The following is a 22,549-nucleotide window of genomic DNA, read 5'->3' as shown; positions in this document are numbered from 1 at the left end:
TCAACCTTATTGTTATGATAACGCCCCAGTGAGAATCGAACTTCCTAAAGAAGGAACAACCGTTCAGTTTAAAAACTATAAAATGTCGATGAAAGTTCCGTACGTCGTATATACTGACTTTGAAAGTTTCATCAAACCCATTGACGACAACACTAAATATCCTGATGATGAGTCGTACACCAAAAAATATCAAAAGCACGTTCCAAGCGCCTTCTGCTATTAAATCAAATGCTTCGACGAAACCCTTTATAAAGGAAAACCTGTCACGTACACAGCAGAAAGCGATGACGATGATGTTGCGCAAAAGTTTGTAAATAGTCTCGAAACAGACCTTACAAAAATTTGGAACAAGATTGATTTTAAGGAAAAGGTGGTCATGACTGATGAGGATGGAAATAATTTTAAAGATGCAACACAATGTCACATTTGCAGTAAAGATCTTGACGGTGATAAAGTGTGTGACCACTGCCATTTGACTGGAAAGTATCGAGGAGCCGCTCACGACGCTTACAATAAAAAATATCAAATTCCAATATTCATACCCGTCATTTTCCACAATTTGTCTGGTTATGACAGCCATTTGTTCATCAAGAAATTAGGTGGTGAACTCTATTGCATTCCCAACAACGATGAAAAATACATCAGCTTCTCAAAAAGCATCAAAGTGAGAGAATTTATCGATAAGAAAGGAAAACTTCGGGAAGTATGGAAAGAATTGAGGTTTATTGACAGCTTCAGATTCATGGGAAGTTCATTAAAAGATTTGGCAGACAACCTTGTTAAAGATTTGTGCGCTGAATGTGCTAAATTAAATCTAAAGACATGCAAGGAAAACTGTCAAGATAAGAAAGGAAAAAAATATCTTTGCAAAACAAATTGTAAAGATTGCGCTTATAGAAGATCTAAAAAAGGAGATGAAATGTGCAAGAATCTAAACTCAATGTATAGCGGAACAAAACGAGATTTGTTGCTGGGAAAAGGTGTTTACCCTTACGAATGGGTAGACTCGATTGAAAAATTCTCCGAAACAGAATTGCCACCTATTGAAGCATTCGACTCCAAATTGAACGATAATCCAATAAAAGTTAAAGACTATGCGCATGCGCAAACGGTTTGGAACGAATTTGGATGCAAAACGTTTAAAGACTACCACAAGCTGTACAACGTTCAGACGTGTTGATACTTGCAGATGCCTTTGAAAATTTCAGAGAGGTGTGTCGTACTTATTACGGTCTTGACCCTCCTTGGTATTACACCTCCCCTGGTTTGGCTTGGGATGCTATGTTAAAATAACTGGAATTAAATTGGAGCTTCTATTCGACCCTGAAATGCTTCTCATGTTTCAAAGAGGAATACTCGGTGGAATAAGTATGATTTCAAACCGACTTGGAACTGCTAATAACAAATACATGGGCGACTCGTACGATCCTTCAAAACCGTCGAAATTTATCCAATATTTAGACGCAAACAATTTGTATGGATGGGCGATGAGCAAAAATCTTCCGTTGGAGAATTTAGATGGATGACTGAAGACGAACTCCCCGATTGGAAATCCATGCCATGCATTCTTGAAGTCGATTTAGATTACCCTGATGACCTTCACGATGATCACAACGATTACCCTTTGGCTCCTGAAAGATTAATAATAGGCAAAGTGGATAAGCTGGTTCCAAATTTAAACAACAAAGAGAAATACGTCGTCTATCATGAAAACATGAAACTATATGAGCGAATGGGTTTGGTCATTACCAAAATTCATCGAGGCATCACCTTAAAGAAGAACCTTTTATGAAAATTTACATCGACCTCAACACCAATTTAAAAGCAAAAGCTGAAACCCCTTTTGAAAAAGAATTCTTCAAGCTGATGAACAACTCCGTCTTTGGAAAAACTATGGAGAATATTCCAAAGCATGTTGATATTAGACTCATCACCACAAAAAAAGAAGCTTTAAAATTATCTAAAAGTCCTTATTATGAGCGAAACACCATTTTTGATGAAAACTTGTTCGCGGTTCACATGAAAAAAAACAAATCTCTTTTACGGCAAACCTGTTTACTTGGGAATGTGCATCCTGGACATCAGCAAAACTCTCATGTTTAAATTCCACTACGACTACATCAAACCTAAATGCGGTGATCAGGCAAAATTGTTAATGACTGACACAGACTCGCTCATTTACGAAGTTGAAACGGAAGATTTTTACAAAGACATTGCTGGTGACGTGAGAGCAAGTTTGACTCGAGCGAATTTGACAAAAACCATCCTGCCATTAAAAACGTCGAGTTCAAAGTGGGTGCAAACAAAAAGGTTATCGGCATGTTTAAGGATGAGACTGGAGGTGAGCAAATTGAAGAATTTGTTGGACTTCGACCGAAACTCTACTTTTACAAGATTCTTGAAGAAGAAGAAGAAGAAGAACATAAAAAATGCATAGGTGTCAAGAAGAGCGTCGTTAAAAAGAAACTAAAGCATAAACATTACAAAAAATGCTTAATGAATGGAAAAGAACAGCTCAGAACCATGAACGTCATCCGATCTCATCTTCACGACACTTACACTGAAGAAATAAACAAAATAGCTCTTAGCGCTAACGATGATAAAAGAATCATCCAAAATGATAAAATCAGCACCTTGGCTATTGGACACTATAAAAGCAGACCTTGCCCTGATTTGATCGATAAAGTCTTTGGTCAGGAATAGCTTAGGAATGAAAATCTTACGACGAATATTTTAATACTTCGTTGCGGATTATGGCAAGAAAAATTTTATAACTTCAACACGGGAAGAAAGCACACATTTTTTTAAAAAAAGGTAAGTCAACGCATCAAAGTTATCATCCTTAAGTATCAGGGGCGTGTACAGGAATTTTTTTGGGTAAGTCGCAGTTTTAACCCCCCCCCCCCCCCCCAAAAAAAAAAAAAAAAAAAGTTAAATTTTAGCATCCCCCTCCCCCCCCCTTCCTCATTCACAAACGCATATATGAGGTAAGACGGCTTAGCAATCGCCCGATATTTTATCGCACATGATGCTAACCATTATCAAACATCATCGCTTCGCACGCTATCTATTTTTAGAAGAAAATGATGATAACCATAGTCAGCACCAACGCTTAACAATTACACACGACCTATTCTTATATGAAGCAAAAAAAAATTGTTGAAAAACTGTCTAAACTTTATGTTTAAGAAATGTTTAATAAATACTCACTAAACAGGGTGTATGTACCAAGGGAAGTCCAAATTTTATTTTTAATGTTTAAAACCCTTTCTTTCTTTTTATATTTTTCAAAATGCAAGTAATTAAAAAGATACACAGCTTTGTATAAAATAGTTGGGGATGTCCATTGATATATTTTAATATATGCTTGTTGTTAATTACAGTCTTCTCCTCCTGATGATAAATATCAATAGAATTTGACTAAAACTTTACTCAGGGTGTAATTGAAAAGGGAAGTCCGGAATTTGTTCTCTAAGAAATAATTACTTTTATTTTTTTTAAATTAACAAAAGAAAATATTTAAAAAATGAAGTACCTTATAACTTAATAAAAAAAGGTATGTCCATTCAAGTTTTTTATTAATTTGTTTAAGTCAAAAATTAAAACAACCTCCGTTTAAATATATAAATCGTTTTTTTTTTTTTTTTAATAAACTTTAGACCGTTCTCGATTTGACAAGCACTATGCGCGAGGTTAGAATTATTTAATTCTATCTCCTATTTTAAAAGTTGGGAGAAAATGAGTTATTAATTTTAGTAAGTAATGATTACTTCTAAAATGCGCTCTATTTTACAAGTTTTTTTCTAATTTGTTTAAACATAAATTATTTAAAGCATAAGTTATTATTTCTTTAAAAATTAAGACTAAGTTTTTAAATAATTATTACTTTAAGAAAAAAATCAAAAACTTTCTCCCAACATTTAAACTTGGAGATAGAACAAAATAATTCTAACTTGGCGTATAATAAAATACTAAACCGTAAATCTAACTGTTATCCCGGATTAATAACTTCTTACCATCCGTTCGAACAGTTAACCTTGTATAGTTTGCTTAATTATTGCTTTAGTTTATTATAATTATTCGCTCTGTTAGCTTTTATCTACTGACGCATCATATTTACTTAACGAAATATTGAAGTTGTGAAAAAATATGTATATATACATATTTTGGGTATGTCCAGCGACGTAGCAGACATCCCCTAGACACGCCCCTGAGTATGGAAAAGTATCGTGCGCCAGAACCGGCATTTCCTTGTAGTTATATACACACATGTTATTATATTCCGAAAACAAAAAAGATCTAAAAATAAAGAAAATTAATTTATTAAATATAAAAAGTATAATTAAAACTAGGGTTCGGACTGTCTGCGCAGATCTGCGCAGATCTGCGCTGACAGTGTAATTTGTCTGCGTAGACGTCTGCGCAGACGTCGGCGCCGACAAAATTTACTGCTCTGCAGACGATTTTTTGAAATCAACAAAAAAAAGTTTTAAACTTAAAAAATGTTTTAAGTAATATTTTAACTTTATCATAAATTTGGTGATTAGTAACAATAGGAGTTTTCAAAGATTCTTACAGTAATAAAAAAATATAATGCTGGCGCCTATTCGGTGATTTCTTGACATTCAATTTCATTGAAAATTGCACCTTCTTCAAGAATGTAATCAGTCTTGTCATTTGTGTCCATCAGCACGATATTGGTATACAAGAATACCAGCTTTTCAAGTCTCTCATTCGTAAGACGATTTCTTAGTCGCGAGTGAATAAATCGAAAGGTCGACCAAGCTCTTTCTGCTGTAGCCGATGAGCAGATCATTTCGTTAATAGGCTTAGCAATTTCGTAAAGAGCAGGATATTTATCGCGACCGATAATGTTCCAATACTTTCGCGCGTTCATCTTGAATATTGTTTCCTTTCTTCTCTCAGGCAGCGCAGCCATTTCTCCTATAAAAGCAATCAATTCATCCTCAGCAGTGTCAGCAATTTCAGGTTTGATCTTTTCGGCGAATTCAACTGTTGCAGTGATAAAATCGGTTTTATCTTCATTCAAATATAAACCTTCTGCGGCATTTTTGGGCGTTAATATGAAAGCAATTCCAATACCTGGTGTAAAGAGAAAATCGAGGCGAGATTGCACTTTTTGTTGTATGTCTTTATCGTCCATATATGAATTGTACATTTGACCAAAGTAATCATACACGAGAGACAATGGAGCTTCATCACTTTCTAGCTTTCCGATCACGTTGGAAGGAAATTCAATGCTTTTGACAAGCTTAGAGAGACGGTCCAAAAATGGGTTAGATTTTATCAACGCCATAACATCAGCAGATGTATTCTTTGGTTGAATTTCCTTCATTTGATAATTTTTTCTGCATCTTTGACTGTTTTTGTGGCCCCAGCTGTAGAAACTATGTCATTCACAAGCAAGTTGACTCCATGAGCTCCGCATCCGCTAGTCGAGATGTGTGGATATTTCTCCTCGATGATCCTCCACGCTGATTTCATAACAGGAGCGTTGTCGCTTATGAAACTGGTAAATTTTTGCGAGCCAATCTTCTCAATAACTTGTAAGATTGCCGCGGCAACTGTAGATGAATTTTGAATGATTCCGAATGTATTTATGGAGGTGTAAAAAAAAGGCTTCTGATCGGGTGCTTTAATACAAAAATTCACAATGTGATCGCCTCTTATGTTCGTCCAGCCGTCAGACATCAGTGTTAAGTTTGTTTCAGAATTCAAAATTTCATTTACAGAAGTAGAACATTTTATGTATTGATTGTGAGCAGAGATCCTGATAAGGCTTTAGCATTCGGGATGACAGATGCGTACGATGGTTTGAGCGACTTAACGAAATCCTTAAAGGCCTCCGATTCGGCTAAACAAAATGATATACCCGTACGGTAAAAGAAATTAGCAAGCTTCGTGTCGATATCATTTTTGAGTTCTTCATTAATTGGTGGATGTAGACGCTGCGTCGGTGAATCAGACGTTGACGGAACTTGCTGAGAATCATTGATTAGATGTGACGATTCATAATTACGCTTTGAAAACAATCTTTTTTCCTCGACACTTGCGTTTGGACATGTAGATCTTTTATGCGCTGCAAGGCGTTCCTTCGACCATTGAACAGTTTTGTTGCATGCTAAACATGTGCCAGAACGCTTCTCTCGATCAACATTTGTCAAATAATTCGAAATTTTGATGTTTTCCATTTTAAATACTTTGAATGACGAAAATACACGATTTCTTGATTCTAAATCACTTTAAATTGAAGTAAGAAAAACTTACAAAAGCTTATATCGATTGATTATACGTAGCTCGAACCAAAAAGAAACAGGTAAGCAACGAAAAACTCGTAAAAAGTAGATAGTTATGTAAAAATAATTTCAGACATTTGATTCAGATAATTTAAATTTTTCTTTTCCATTTAAGTGTCTGCGCAGACGTCGGCGCCGACGTCTTCGCAGATATGCGCTTATTTTCGTCTGCGCAGATCTGCGCAGACACTTTTTCCGAACCCTAATTAAAACTTTTGTTCGAAGTAAACAGCAACAAAGTTACCAATGGTGAAAAATATTTAAATCACCATCACTCCAGTACTAAGATAGATTAACGAAAACATTCAGAGTATATAAGTCTAGGTGTGTAAAAGTGGAAGTGCTACAAATGATTTTTTGTGTGGCAAAAGAACATATTTTTTTTTGATATCATCAATACAACAAAATTGTAAATTTTCTTACAATTCGTCGACAGAATAAATACCAATCAATCTAGAATCCCACGGATAAACAAATAACTTTAATTTCTTTTTAAAAATGTTGAATACTATAAATATATCATAAGGTACTTTTTTTGTCTTTACAATGTTTTGTACAATCACTATTTCACCACTTTTTAAACCAATACAGTTATCACCTACTGAGGTTGTTACCCAAAAAATAGTTGCTTATATTGTGAAGAAATATCAGGCAGACCTATTGGTAGTTTGATAGTTTGCTCCTGCTTCAATAAGGGGTATTTAACAAATGTTTCTTTCAATTGCAATGACGCTCTTTCTGACAATCTATGCGCTACTTATTGTAAAGGAAAGCTTGGTTTGTGCACCAATTTTTAAACTTGAGAAAGATAATTTTCGAAAGGAAAACAAGATATATTGTCTAATGCTCCGTCCGTATTTTTTTACATCTGAACATAAATGTGAAAGTCCATGAAGGTTTTAAGTGACCACTTCTGGACCAAATAAAGCAGAGGCATGCTGAATAAAAAGAGTGAGCAAAGTGTAAGCTGATTCTGCATAAATTGCAGCAAGCTGTGGACACAACAAAATCCTCATGGCAACAGATAATAAAAGAAAACTTTTATACAAAGCTTCTGGGAGTACTTCAGCCAAATAAATGACACCAGTATATAAAAGAAACTGCCGAAACTCTGTTGCCTTATACCTTTCAAAGTCAGTAACAGATCTTGGCTTACGTCCAAACTCTTTAGGAACAAACATGGTTGCACCAATTAATTTATCCGAAAAATTTTTCACATCTCTGGGACCAATTCTAACATGTAATGGACCTTTGAACCAAAAAAACATCAACTTTCGAACAACTCCTAAGCATACAGGGTGCATATAATCACTAGGAAACTGGGTTATCATACCAACACCAAGATGAACGAGGACAGATTCTTTTACATGATGTTCTCTTTGTGTCATATTTGAAAATGAACAATCCGTCCTAAGTTTAGCTTGAAGATCTGGAAAAGTTGCTCTTCCAGCATATACACCCTTTTGACAGCATTTATCGCTGCCATAATAGGCTCCATTTCCTTTAATTCCTTTTATAAATGATCTAGCTGGCGTATCACAAACAAAAGCTGATATGGCAAACTTATATACTTTACCACTAATACCAGAATCAAATAGAGCAATACTTTCATCAACGAACATTTTTAGAAATTCATTAGGGTCTTTTGGTTTAGACCTACCATAAAAAAGGCCAATTATAAATGGGGTTTTATTGTGTTGAATATTGTTTTCCACATTTTCAATTAAACCTAATATTGGCCAAAATTGTCTATTGCTGCTTTTAAACAATGGTAAGCCATCATTGTTGACTTGAATTGATATACAATCCTTTTTCTTTAAAAAAACATGAAATATTACTTAAAATACCTTGTCTAATGCCAAAATGACAATACTGTCCTCCAGTTATATTGGTAACAGGTACTAAAGACTTTGTTTGACGCATAGTGCGTGGATCCTTTGGCAATTCAGGAAACAATTTACCCAAAATTTTTAACAAAAATGCTATTGCTGCATCGGTTATAGCAAACTTAACTGCCCACTGCATCAAATGATTTTTTAGTTCTCCATCGTTATCATCATCACTCGTTTCAGAACTTGATGACTCTTATGGGTAACATTCAGAATCAGAAACTGTTAGATTACTGTCAGAGTTCACTTCACAATTAACATTATAAGCACCTGAGGGAATAGCACTCTCAGTTGAAAATTTTCGATCTGATATACTCTTTAAATACGATAATGGTACTTTTTCTGGTGAATGTGAAACATTGCTTGATTTATTGGTAAGATCTTTTAAGCAATACTCAACATCAGCTAATATTTTTCGTCGTTTTGTCCAAAAGCTCATTATTGAAACTTATATAAATTTATATAAATTGTTTTATTTAATAAAGCTGGTATATGTTAAAGACGAATATTAAGGAAATATTAAGGACGAATATTAAGGAAAATTTTCAAATAACTTAATAAATAATTAGTTCTTTTTCAGAAACTGTTTGTATGCATCAAAAACAATCACGTTTTATTTAGCAAATATTAAGGAAATATTGAGGCAAATATTTCAATAAAAAGTCCGTAAACCAAAAACGTGATTTGATCTGTGCTTTCGAATTTTTAATCCGAAAAGTAATCTTTATTAATGATCTGATCCAATTTTGTGGATTTTAAGTTCAATAAATAATCCGAAATATTCGTCCGATCCGATATGGCAAACTTAATCCGATTCGTTTCTTTTTTTTTTTATTTCACTTTTTTTTCTTTTCAGATGCCTAAGCTATCTAATATTTGGGAATTCTTCAACAATGTGGAGGATAACAAGGCAAAATGCAAGGCCTGTGGCAAAATATACTTAATCAATAAAAGCTCCACAAGTCCTTTAAGGAACCATTTGAAAAGAGTCCACTTGAATTTATGTAAACAATTAGAAAGGAAAGGCAAGCAAAAATCAACAATACCAGACATTTTTGATGAGCTTGCCTCTGAAGACTCAGATTTTGAACAAACACAAGAAAGAAGAAAAAAGAGGAGATGTCCACAGACACAAAAAGATATACCATCATCGCCACAGCCTGGACCAAGTGGAACTTGCGGTACTTCCAACACACAGACACAGCAAGGCAGAAAACAGGCTACCAAACCTGAATGGGAAGTTACTGGCATCAATCAAATAAGAACTGTTGTTGACATTACTAAATGGGTGATTGAGGACACTCAACCATTTTCTATTGCAGAAACTGACGCATTCACCCGGATGGTGAAAACTGCAACCAACGATCAATTTAGAGCCATTACAGCAAAGAATATATCTACAAAATACATTCCTCTCCTTTTTAGATTTATCAAGGAACAAGTAAAAAACATTTTCAATTCAGACAAGTCAAATCTTGATGGAGTGGTCTTTACATCCGACGTGTGGACCAATGATCACACCAATTTGTCTTTCATGAGCCTTACACTCCACTATATAGATTCAAAGTTCCAATAAAAGCGCTTCTTGGTGGAAATGTCCTACCTCCCCGAACAACACACTGGCGACAATATTGCCAAGAAGCTCAATGAATCTATCAACAAACTTGAAGTAGATTTTGGAGTCAAAACCTGGATAACAGTCGACGGTGCAGCTAATGTCCAAGCAGGTGTTAGGAAATCAATTGGGGTTCAAAGTGAAATTTGGTGTGTCGAATACCGTCTAAATCTAGTTGTCAGTGGTGCTGTCGATGATAAAAGATGTCCAAAATGGTCAATTCTCAACCACAAATAACAAAATTAGTTGGTCACTTCAACCAGTCCTCTCAAAAAGCTATGACTTTAGTTAATGCTGCCAAAGCCTTAAATAACTCCAGAACGAAGTTATTACAGAGATGCCTCACAAGATGGAACTCTGACCTCCATCAAATGGAGTCTGTGGTAGATCTTCTTCCGGCAACGCATTCTTTAAAGAATCCGAACCCTACTGTTTCTGGAGGTTGTAAGTTGACAGATCTTTTACCAACAGATGATGAAGTGGAATCTATTCAATCTGTCATCCGGCTTCTAAGAGGCTTCTCAGAATTCTCTGAGAAATGCAGCTGTGAAAAGAATGTTAGCATCTGTTCCGTTATTAATTGCCTATACAACATCAGAGGAAGATTAGCAAGGGAGATAATCAAGCCTAAAACCGACGTGTCATCAGAACTTGCTCACTACTTCAATAAAGATCTAAACAAAAGATTCGAAGGGGAGTTGATGAATATTGAATTCTCTATAGCTCATTTTTTAGATCAGCAAGGGCATGTGCTTTGTGGATAAGGGGGAAAAACTTGAAGTAGTCAAAACTGCAGTAAAGAAAGCTATGGAAGAACTGTCAAAAAAAGAAATTTTGGCTAGCCAAAGCACTCCTTCCCCTTCAATGTTGGATGATGAAGATGATGACGACTTTGATTTCACTGAACAACTGAGGAAGAAAGTATTTGGTGCAGGTTACATTAATCCTGGAGGTGAAAAAAGCACCAAGAAAGCCATTTCTGCTGAAATTGATGGGTATTTGAATTCAAAACCAGTTCTAACAAATACAAATGTACTGGAATTCTGGAAACAAAACCAGTATATTTACCCAATAATGTCAAGGCTGGCCAGAAAAAACCTCTGTATACCTGCTGCATAATCAACATCTGAAAGAGTTTTCTCAACAGCAGGGAATATATACAGCTCTAAAAGAACCAATCTTTCAATCTCAAAGGTTGAGATGTTGGTATATATGAAAGAAAACACTAAGCAACTCAGTAAAATTCAAGACATTGAGTGGCCAGGAAATGAATTTGGAAAATGATTAACTTTCAGTGTGATTTTGACTTTTTTTAATTCTTAACAAGGAAATCATTTCGTTTCATTGTATATTTGAATAATATAAGTAAATAAAAATGAATCTTATTTCAAAAGCATTTTTTATTCTGAATCCGTATAAATCCGTAAAAATAATATCTATTCGGATTCCAAATCGAAAAAAATTTTTCGAATTGCAATCTGATCCGAAAGTATCGAATCGGATTGCAATCCGAAAAAATAATCCGAAAAAATTTTAACAAATTTTTTTCCGATACATTATTTTCGGATCAAATCAATCCGTAAGTAATTTGAACCGTTTAGCATAGATAATTCGGTGCACAATCCGCAAACCGATAAACAGTTACGAATCGGCGGTCTCTAAGTAATCTATACATTCATGCATGTTTTGGGCTTCTTGTTTAACTTCTGTGTTCATTATCGACTTTCGTTACTGGCTGAATGCATTAAATCCAATCATTCAAAAAGCTACAGTGATAGCATCAAACGCCATTTATGGAACTTGAACAAGATAACAATAAGTTTAGCTTTCTTTGATTAAAAGACTGTTCAGAATGATAATGACCCATGGGATTTTTGAAACGTTTTGAGAAACACTAAATCAATTTTGATCATCTTATTGCTTTAAAGCAAATTTATCTCCGAATACAGTAAAGTTTTTAGAAAATATCATCATCGAGCTAATCACAATTTTTTCTCAATTTAGTGCGGACCTTGTATGAGCTTTTGGTCAATAGTTTTCAAAAAATTTCAAGATGCCATCTCAAGTTAGGCGGAGTTGATTGATGTGACCGCAATTCTACCCTTCTTATGCAGCTCACATTTTGCACTTACTCAAACCTTTTCAATTGGGCAAAGTTGTAGTGCGTTTGTCGGATTCATGTTTTCGAGAGAAAATTGAAGCCATTTTGTTGATACTGTGAGGGCGGTGGATTTTTAATTATCTTTCTTGTTATATTATGTTTTCTTCTTTTGCAGTAAAGGCGAAGGGGAATGGGAAGGGGAAGGGGAAGTTTGGGTTTAGTGTTATTGTTGGATTAGGTATATGGAGGTTGGGAGCTAGGTTGATGGTCTGGGGTGTATTTGGTTAGGAAAGGGCTAGGTTTGGGTTGTGAGAAGGTATATGGAGGTTGGAAACAAGGTTGGGGGGTTTTATTAAATGTTTTCTATGTTCGGTCCCTCAGGTAATATATTACGGCGCGGCTATGGTAAGGTGCGCGGTTAGAGCATCATACTTTTTTAATAACAATATTTAACGCATATAGTAATAACAATAATATTAATAATCGAAATGCAAACAAAAATACTTACTACTGGTTCTTCTTCTCTTACTTACTTTTCTTAACAAATATTCTCAAATATTCTCATCAATATATATATTCTCTTAATATTAACTCATGCAAATATCAATAAATCAATACAGATAATAACACTTATTTAAAGTTACTCAAATATCTTTTCTTACCAATTCTTCTTTTAAAATCTTCATAAATTCTTCTCATAAAATTCTCTTTGAATCTTTAAAATCCTTTTCTCATAAATTCCTCTTTTAAATTTCTTAAAATCTTCTTTTTAAATCTCTTTAAACTCTTTTCTCTTTAAATCTCTTAAAATCTCTTTTAAAACTCTTTTCTTATAAAATCTTCTTTTAAAACTCCTTTAAAACTCTTTTCTCATAAAATCTTCTTTTCAATCTCTTTTAAATCTCTTTCCCTTCCCTCTTTTTTTCTTTTTTAGCTTTTTATAGTTTTTGGTTGTTTATCGTTTTGCAACTTATTCATCATTTATTTATATGACAGGCTGAATAAGTTTTCCGCGTGTACGTCTTTTCTTGGTTGTTGTTATTTTTTTTACTTTCTCTTTTCGCTATATCGTTTATTCATATGACAAATTCAATAAGTCTCCGTGTGTACGTCTTTTCTTGGTTGTTGTTATTTTTTACTTTCTCTTTTCGCTATATCGTTTATTCATATGACAAATTCAATAAGTCTCTGTGTGTACGTCTTTTCTTGGTTGTTGTTATTTTTATTCATATGACAAATTCAATGAGTCTCCGTGCGTACGTCTTTTCTTGGTTGACTCACTCTTTTCTTCGTTCCAATGTTAAAATTGAAAACATTATCATTTTCCCTCCTCACAATACCATTCGATTACACTTCTTGAATAATGGCAAGATGTAAAGGCGGGCTAGAAGATAGTTACACCGTCGTACTTTCGGATCATAGGTATAAGTCGCTTTTTAAAACATTTTTTCAAGTATAATTCGGAGTTCGTGAATATCGGCTTTGAATATATCAGTTTTGAAACCACTTAAACTGATGGCTTGCCAAACCATAACTTTCTTGCCAAATTTTTTGGTTTTAATTGCTTTTAGCAAAACGTTAGGTTTTTTTCTTTTTGGAATTGTATAAAATTGCTGGCCTAGACGGCGTCGAATAGCCGAGTTTGCAGTGGATTTCATCATCTATTTTAATGTACTTCTAATTTTCTTATAAATTCTTGTTGCAGTTTTCAGTTGCGAAAATTTTCGACATCGGTTTTTGGCCTTTGCTAAATTGCTTTTGGGATCTTCCAGGAAATTTCTGCTTCCTGTTTATCTTGTAGCAATATGCCTTACTGACTTTTTGGGTTGTCGACTTAGGAACTCCTTTTTTTTTTTTGATATCCTAAACAGAATACTCTGGATTTGCATCAGTCCCTTTAATCACTTTATCACCTAAATTTAAATTTGACGGACTTCTTTCGAGAGGGTGTGCGATGGCTGAAGTCTCGAGTTCGAGTTTATTCAATAATTGAACTTGAATCGAATGTACTCAGTTAATCGAATATATTTCGAGTTTTAAACCTTGATTTAATATTTAGAAATTCGCAGAAAATTGCTAGTAAAATATTATTAAAACGCTTCAAAATAAAGAAGGAAAGAGTAAGAGGCGTTATTTGGAACTATTTTGAAAGGCTTAAAATTAACAATCCATTTTTTTGGTTTTTGTAAAATTGGAAAATACAGTGAAAAGATACTTTGTCCTACTTCATCTATAACTCACTATACAAAGATTTTTATCAAAAGTTGATCAAAAAGGTGATACAGTTCAAACAACAAAAAAATGATACAGTTCAAACAACAAAAAGATGATACAGTTCAAACAAGATTACTTTCGCACTGTGCACTCTTGAGACCGCCAGGGTAAATTTTGGTTTACTCTAAATTTTTTTGTTTATTTACTATTAATGGGTTAAACAAAGTATTTTGAAATAATTTTTAAAATCTAAACTAACTTTTAAACATAGAAATTTTAGATTTAATTAATTAAAATGTCTAAAAAAAATTGCGTCATTTTATGATTGCGTCATCTATTCTATTTGGAACAAAATGTTGCGACACCGATGAAAATAATTATTATTACAGTTAAAAGCGATCATATCAAACTTATATTTTTTTGTCAAAATGGCCGACGAAAAATGTCTAATTGCATGTTGCTTTATTTTCTTTGGAAAAGGATCACATAAACTTATTAAAGTAACTCCCGCATTACAACTTCACATTCAAAATTTGATTTGGAGAGAATATGATGTAGAAAAAGAGTGTTGTCCAAAAAACATTTGTAATTCTTGCAAAACAAATTTATATGCATTGAACAGGGGTGAAACATCAAAATTAGATGATTGGATTGAGAAAATATCTCAAATAAACAGACAAAAGCTCAGAAGATCATCTGATATTAGTGAAATATCTGAACAGTTCACAACAAATAATCAAGATATCGTAGGTACGCGGAAATCGCGTTTTACGGAGCCGATTTTTGTGCTAAAATTTTGTTCCACGTTTTTTTCACTTTTTTTTAGGTAGCGTCAGACAAACGTTTTTTTGTGGTGTTTTTTTTTAGAAACATATATAAACCTAGATATTTTTCTAAAAGAAGAAGGGTTAATCTTGATTTTTATGTGGCTTTTAATGTATGGTTACTAATTTTTCATGGTTTGTTATGGTCCTGAAAATATAGTGTATGTTCTCACATTAATTTATAGTAGAAGAAATGTCGAGCCCGCTTTTTTTATTATTGATTTAACTTTCTACATGCAATTTCTAAGCACATGCCAATTTTCAACGAAAAAAAAATGGGAGCAGATAGTTTACTATGTGTTATTCTATAAATACCACTTTTTTTAGGTAGCCTTAGGCAAACGTTTTTTTGAGGTATTTCTTTATAGAAACACATGTAAACATAGAAAATTTTTTGAAAGAAGAAAGGTCAAGCTTGATTCTTATATTTTTTTAAAATATGGTTGCTTAACTTTTTTATGAATTTTTTTGCTTACAATTTTCCATGAAAATTTAGTCGATGTTCTCACATTAATTTCGTATCGAAGAAATGTTGAGCCCGCTTTTTTTATTATTTATTCTATTTTCTACATGTATTTTCTTTTTGCCTGCCAAATTTCAGCCAAAAAAAATGGGAGCAGATATATAACTAAGAACAGCACTTTTGGTACCTTATTTCTGTTTTTATGAATTTTTTTTCGGTAACAGCGAACTATAAAAATACGGGGGCGGATAGGGGGGCCAGTTCTTAGAAAAACATTTTTTTTTTCTTATTATTTTGGTTATTAGATAACAGTAAAAATGGAAAATAAAGAGGTTCAAAAATATATAGATTCTTTACCAGATAGTAAGCAATTTTTTTTTCATAATTATATTATTGCTACCTATTTTTAAAACAATAACATAAATGTAAAAACCATATTTTTTTTGTTTATCTTAGTAAGATAATCTTAAGTATAAAGACTTTATACTTAAGATTATCTTACTAAGATAAACAAAAAAAATATGGTTTTTACATTTATGTTATTGTTTTAAAAATAGTTAAATAATTAAAAATCAAAGCAGTTTTAATCTTATATTATTAGATTAAAACTGTATTATTAAATATGGATTATTAAAAATGTATTAGTAATACATAAATGTAATAATATTAGATTAAAACTGCTTTGATTTTATTGATAGATAAAAGTATCATTTCACAGATTCATTAAAACACCATATAAGTATAAAAATTTGTTAACATGCAAGTAAGTATTAATAATACTTATTTGTGTATTAACAAATAGTATTTGTTAATACACAAATAAGTATTATTAATACTTGGTATTTGACAAATACTTTGTTTAGAATAAATTATTTTATGAGATGTATAATTTGCTTCTTTCCTTCTAATTTCTATAGAAGTCTACAAATCAAATTTATATTGATTTATTCTTAACAAACATATTTTTTAGTGTTTAGTTGAAAAATGATATAAAAATTACATTCATCTTCTTTTATCATTTTCCTGTTGTATACTACTTCATCCTTTAAATATTAAATAAATATTTATACAAACATGTCTAATATTTGCTTCTTGTTTAGATCATAGCACTATTATTAACGATTTCTTGAGATTTTGTAAGTATAGTTCCCATAACATTTTTCCCTTAACTCAATGTTTCTAAGGTTTTTTTTTAAATATAAGATATAATTATTATTGTCTATACCTTTTTTATTGATGTACATTAATTTATATATGTTTATTATTTACATAAGTATATACCCATTCTGAATGTTAGCTTCTTGTTTATATACATATAATCTTTATATTTTAATTTTTTAGTTGTTATTTTTTGAACTTACTATTGACAATTACAAGGTGTTATTTTTTATTGTACAATTTTTTTGTTACCTTTAGTTGAATCGACAAGGTCTACCATTGGTAAGTTTGTATATTATAACTTTTGTTATGAATCATAATAACAAACGTTTAAACATGTGTGTCTAGGTTTAACTCATATTTTGTTTAATTCTCCTTTCATTACTTGCTATAGTTAGTAATTTTGAAAACCAGTAATTTTTATTCTGTGAATATATTTAATGCTAAACTTCTTTTTTTTTTTTTATGCAGTGTCTTACTCCTTTTTTAACTTTAGAACCATCTTCATCTGTTACAGCTGGTAAGTTCTAAAAACCTGTTATGCATTCCTTATCAAATACAACATTTATTTTTTATAACAATCTTTTAACCTTAGTTCCAACTTTAACTACAACAAGTGGTAAGTTTAAAAACTATTACTTTTTAATATGTGTATGCATTTCTCAACAATTGCAATATTTATTTTCTATTAAAACTTATTAACCTCAGGAACATCCTCATCTGCTACTATTGGTATATTTTAAATACTTTACTTTCTAATATCTGTAATCATTTTTTCATCAATTGCAATATTTGTTTTTTATTACAACTTTTTTACCTTAGCTTCATTGTCCTCTGCATCAAGTGGTATGTCTAAATAATATTACTTTTTAATATGTGTATCCATTTGTTATCATTTGCTATATTAATTTTTTATTACAACTTTTTAACCTTAGGACCATCTTCATCTGGTACGATTGGTAAGTTTTAAAATTTTTACTTTCTATTTGTGTATGCCTTTTTTTATCAATTGCTATATTTTTCTTTTTTAAACTTTTTTTACCTTAGCTTCATCGTCCTCTACATCAAGTGGTATGTCTAAATAATATTACTTGTTAATATGCGTATCCATTATTCATCATTTGCTGTATTAATTTTTTATTACAACTTTTTAACCTTAGGACCGTGTACATATTCTACAATTGGTGAGTTTTAAAAATTTTACCTTCTAATTGTGCATGCATTTTTTATCAATTGCAATTTTTCTTATTACAACTTTTTAATCTTAGTTTCATGTTCATCTGCAATAACTGGTATGTCAAAAAACTATTACTTTTTAATATGTGTGCGCATTTCTCAGCAATTGCAATAATTTTAAATGACAACTTTTTATACCTTTAGTTCCACCTGCTCAACCTTCTGCTGGTAAATTTATGTATTAAAAATGTATCTGAATGGTTATCAAATTTTTATTATTTCTATTAATATACACTGTTTAATACATTTATATTGTGCTCTCATTTGAATTCTCATAAAAGGAAAATCACTAGCAGTATTAAAATTTTTACTCTTATTAAAAATTTGTTTACCTTTCAGTGATTTATTAGTCAATAATTTTATACATTTAGATAAACTTTAACAAGTAAAAAATTTGTATTAAGTGTTACATAATGCCATTTGTTACTAATATAAATATTATTTATTTGCTTTTAGAGCTGTTTATTTGCTTTCTCTCTGATTAAGACAGCATTTTAACATTTTTTGTGAAAATTGTTATTAAATTTTTTTTTTCAGGTTTATGGCGGCAGGGGGAGGGGCGGCATACGCCCCCTCCAAAAAAGGCAATTTTATACACCACTAGTTACTATTTTTCAAAGAATTAAAATATTATATATTTTTTTTTATAATTTACTCATTTTAGTAAATATTACAATATTTAAAAGAATGAAATTTTGATAGGGTGTGTTAAACCTTACCCACAACCTAACACCCAACTTTAAGATTGACCTGTTATACTCGCTAGTAATGTAGAATAAAATAATACCAACATGTTATTCATAAATATTATCAGTTTCATAAAAAAAACACTCTTTTATGGAGAAAAAGTGTTTTTTTGTGAGGTGTTAGTGATAGATTAGCACCCCTCTGGAGCCCTTGATGCGCCATTTACCTAGAAAAAAGTTTAAAATTAAAGTCCATTTTTACACCTATTTTTTGATACCAAGTTATAGATTTTTAAATAAGAATTGATAAAGTTATAACAATTTATGTAAAAAAAAAAAATTTTTGACCACAGTTTTATCAAGAAACCCATATATCGAAAATTTGCTACTAAAAATGTCATAACTTTTTATAGAATTGTCCGATTTTTGTAATTTTTTCACCTTTGAAATACTGTATTTGAGGGCTTTCTAATGATATATAACATTCTAGCATTTGAATAATTTAAAAAAATCAGTCCACGTACCTAGATATCGTTGATAAAATTGTTAAAAAGATATGTCCTTCTTGCTTTTCTACAATAGGTATGATTTCCTTAAACAAATTAAAAATATTGTATAACTTATATAATATTTTAGTTAATAAACTATTTCTTCAATTATTAAAAAAAAAATAATTTAATTTTAGCATAGAGTCTATGCTAGTCAATGCATAGTCTATGATAGACTTATTAAATATTAGTGTATTATTTTTATATGTTTTACAAATATAATAATATCAGAGTTTTTTCTACTTTAAATTTCTATTTAGGCAAAGGAATTTCTCACTTTTGCTGTAAAAGTGAAGTTGTAAAAATTTTAATTATGTTGGCTGAAGGTCTTGGAAATGTATCCAGTGAACATGTTGCTTCTGGGATTCTCAAAATAAAAATGAAAAGAGACCATATTAAATCTGGAGACAAGTTTCCTTTAAAAACCTTTGGAAACAATCTTCTTATTGTTGTTGGCACACCTGATAATAAATGCAGCAGAGCATCCGTTAAAAAGTTATCTCTAGAAACTATAATGGAAGTCTCTAATACTCTAAACCTGAGTAAAAGAAAGACTAACCTACTTTGTAAACATATTCGACAAAATTTAGGGAAGAAAATCTTAGAACCTAATATATCAACTCAGATAGAGGAGCTGCATAATGTATTTTCAGATTTTTATGATGTCAAAACTGAATCATTCATTTCAGGGGATGAAGAGATAAGTCGGAGTTTGGTATTTGTTAAAGATACTTCTGATTTAATTCTTCATATAATTAATGAAAGAAGTTTGAATCCTTATAGCACTATTGCTAGGGTTTCCATTGATGGTGGACAGGGTTTTCTTAAATGCGTTATAAATGTTTTTGAACCACTATGTAAACATACAACTTCAGAAAGTCTTGATGATTGTGGTGTAAATAGATCATTGGTTTTGGCTTTAGTTGAAGATGTTTCAGAGCATAATGGTAATCTTAGCAAACTATTGAAACCACTAGCTCTGAGTGATGTAAAATATTCAATAGCATTTGATCTAAAATGTGGTAACTCTTTATTTGGTTTAAGCAGTCACAGCGGCAAGTATGCATGTCTCTGGTGTGAAGGGGAAAGTGCTCTTGAGAGCGGAAAAAAAAGAACCTTAGGTTCAATTGATACCAACTACAACAAGTTCATTGAAGATGGATGTAAAAAGAATCACATGATGGAATTTAAAAACTGTATTTCTCCTAGAGTTGTGTATCTTGATGAACCTCTAGAAACTATAGTAGAACATCTCATTCCTCCACCAGTTACACATTCTTATTGGTATTACTTCTATGTTTGTAAAAATATTAATTACATTGTGGCCTGATTTTGATTCGTGGCTTAAGTCGAATTATATAATCTTTAGAGGTTACCACGGAACTGGTTTGGATGGTAATAATTCACAGAGACTTTTAGATAAATTAGATAATTTAGAAGTTGACCTTTTAAGTGCAGCCTCTATATTACCAAATATGATATTTCTCCAACCTGTAGTTAACTGTCTTAGAAAGTTTTCAATTATTAAAACAAAAGGTTTTAGCATGTTTATTGGAGAATCTATTGCTGAATCAGTTTTAGATTTTAAAAAAGCTTTCGAAAATCTGCAGCTTCATCTTCTGGAAAAGTTTAACTACCAATTAAATATTAGTTGGAAAGTTCATATTTTAGTATGTCATCTTGTTCCTTTTCTTCAGCATAGTCAGTTTGGGCTTGGTGTATATGCCGAGCAGGCAGGAGAAAGTGCTCACCACTATCACTATCAAGTATGGAAGCGATACAAGCGTCGTTTGGAACACAATGATTATGCAAAACAGTTTAAGAAAAGTGTGATTGAGTTTGGTATAAACAGTTTCAAGTAGTCCTTTTCTCTCATTTTTTAAAATTTTTAATTATTGTGAACTTTGAAATGATTGAATTATTTTATAAGGAATTTCAATATTTCATGTTAAACTGCTACATTTATTGCCTTGATGTTATATTGTTAATTTAGAATTTATCTTAATTTTATCATAAAAGATCTCATTTTTTCATTTTAAAGTTGTATTTTTTGTAACAAAAATTGTTTTAGAAGTGTAATACCCCCTATAAATTTTGAAAAAAATCCCCGCCCTCCTCATAAACCCCCTCCCCCTCTATATGTTATTTTAGGTAAAAACTATTTTTGCAAAAAAAAATGTTTAAAAGTTAGTTTAGATTTTAAAAATTATTTTAAAATACTTACCTAAATCCAATATTAATAATTAAACAAAAAAAATTAGAGTAAACCAAAATTTACCCTGGCGGTCTCAGGAGAGCACAGTGTTTCTCAAGATCATTTTAAAATTCATTCAATTATTGTTTTATTATGACATTTTACTGTATATTATAGATAGCTGATTTTTTATATACACTGCCGCTCACGGAAGTTAGGACAATGGAGATTTTTTCAAAAAAGCAATATTAGCATGTAATTACGTTATAGAATTTTTGATTTATATTAATAAAAGTTATATTTTTTATACATTTTCAATATAAAATATATTATTAGTCAGTTTTATGTAATAAAAATTTACAAAAACCATTATAATAATTAAATTTTCTTTTCGTCAAAAAAACCACCCTTTGATTTAATAACTGCTTTAACTATTCTCGGCATTCTTTCAATTAATTTTCTAATTGTTTCTTTCTGAATATTAATCCATTCCTGTCCTATAATGTTCCATAAATGAGATTTTGATGTTGGACATACAGTTCTAATTTTTCTATCCAGTTCATCCCAAAGTAACTCAATGGGGTTGAGGTCTGGGCTTTGGGGAGGCCAGGTCATTACACGTAATACATTTTCAGCTTTTTTTGATTCTAAATAATTTCTACATAACAATGCAGTATGTTTAGGGTCATTATCATGCATCAGAATAAAATTATCTCCGATTAATCGAAGTCCCGAAGGGATCGCACTTGTTTCCAGGATATCTCTATAATGTTCTTTTCTCATTATACCATCGATTTTACGCAAATCTCCCACTCCACCCAGAGAGAAACAACCCCAAACTATCACAGAGCCTTCACCATGTTTTACTGTTGGAACCAGACATTGAGTTAGCATTTTTTCTTCAGCAGATCTTCTGACGTAAACTCTTCGCTTATTTCCGAAAACTTCAAATTTTGACTCATCGGTCCAGAGTACTTGTTTCCATTCATCCATCGTCCAATTTTTGTGGAACTGTGCCCAACGGAATCTCTTCTGTCGATTACCTTTTCGTAGATATGGTTTTCGGATAGCAACACGACCATGCAAATTAGCTTTTTGCAACCTTCGTTTGATTGTACTGACAGAAACTTTTTTTTCTCGATCACAGTTGAAAATAGCTGTTATTTGTGGAGCAGTTAACATTCGATTACGTTTACTGATGACTTTTATACGACAGTCATCAGTTTTTGTTGTTATGCGAGAAGGACCTGGACGATTTCTGTCTTCCAAACTTCCAGATTCTCGATATCGACAAATTGTATAGC

The 22,549-nt window shown here is 31.8% G+C and overlaps 1 protein-coding gene and 2 pseudogenes across 4 annotated transcripts; 1 reads left to right on the top strand and 2 right to left on the bottom strand.

Annotated features, from left to right (window-relative positions):
* Positions 1-4,259: 4,259 nt before the first annotated feature.
* On the bottom strand, positions 4,260-13,279 carry LOC149884853 (uncharacterized). 2 transcript variants are annotated; one of them, XM_090095006.1, is made up of 3 exons: positions 12,585-13,279; positions 4,577-6,261; positions 4,260-4,299 (listed from the first exon to the last, which is right to left on the bottom strand). In XM_090095006.1, the coding sequence occupies exon 2, from the start codon at positions 5,354-5,356 to the stop codon at positions 4,604-4,606; it is 753 nt and encodes a 250-aa protein (XP_089951132.1). In that variant the 5' UTR covers positions 5,357-6,261; positions 12,585-13,279; the 3' UTR covers positions 4,260-4,299; positions 4,577-4,603. The 2 variants fall into 2 exon arrangements, with proteins under 2 accessions (XP_089951132.1, XP_089951131.1); XM_090095005.1 differs by lacking the exon at positions 4,260-4,299 and having other exon boundaries at positions 4,488-6,261.
* Positions 6,272-12,585, bottom strand: LOC149884854 (uncharacterized; annotated as a pseudogene). The gene has a single exon (XR_016454727.1). The product of XR_016454727.1 is annotated as an uncharacterized LOC149884854 (transcript).
* Positions 13,280-15,341: 2,062 nt separating the features above from the next.
* On the top strand, positions 15,342-21,084 carry LOC145186950 (uncharacterized; annotated as a pseudogene). The gene is made up of 13 exons (XR_016454728.1): positions 15,342-15,786; positions 16,524-16,559; positions 16,840-16,863; positions 17,078-17,101; positions 17,177-17,200; positions 17,290-17,313; positions 17,404-17,427; positions 17,517-17,540; positions 17,629-17,652; positions 17,742-17,765; positions 17,850-17,873; positions 17,962-17,985; positions 19,312-21,084. The product of XR_016454728.1 is annotated as an uncharacterized LOC145186950 (transcript).
* Positions 21,085-22,549: the final 1,465 nt, after the last annotated feature.

Source organism: Hydra viridissima, unplaced genomic scaffold (assembly GCF_058129835.1).
Source record: "Hydra viridissima isolate aposymbiotic clone 2 unplaced genomic scaffold, HvirCarnegie_v1 scaffold_8, whole genome shotgun sequence".
In the NCBI taxonomy this organism is placed as follows: Eukaryota; Metazoa; Cnidaria; class Hydrozoa; order Anthoathecata; family Hydridae; genus Hydra; species Hydra viridissima.
The sequence above is the reverse complement of the archived record's forward strand: the minus strand, read 5'-3'. Positions and strand labels throughout refer to the sequence as shown.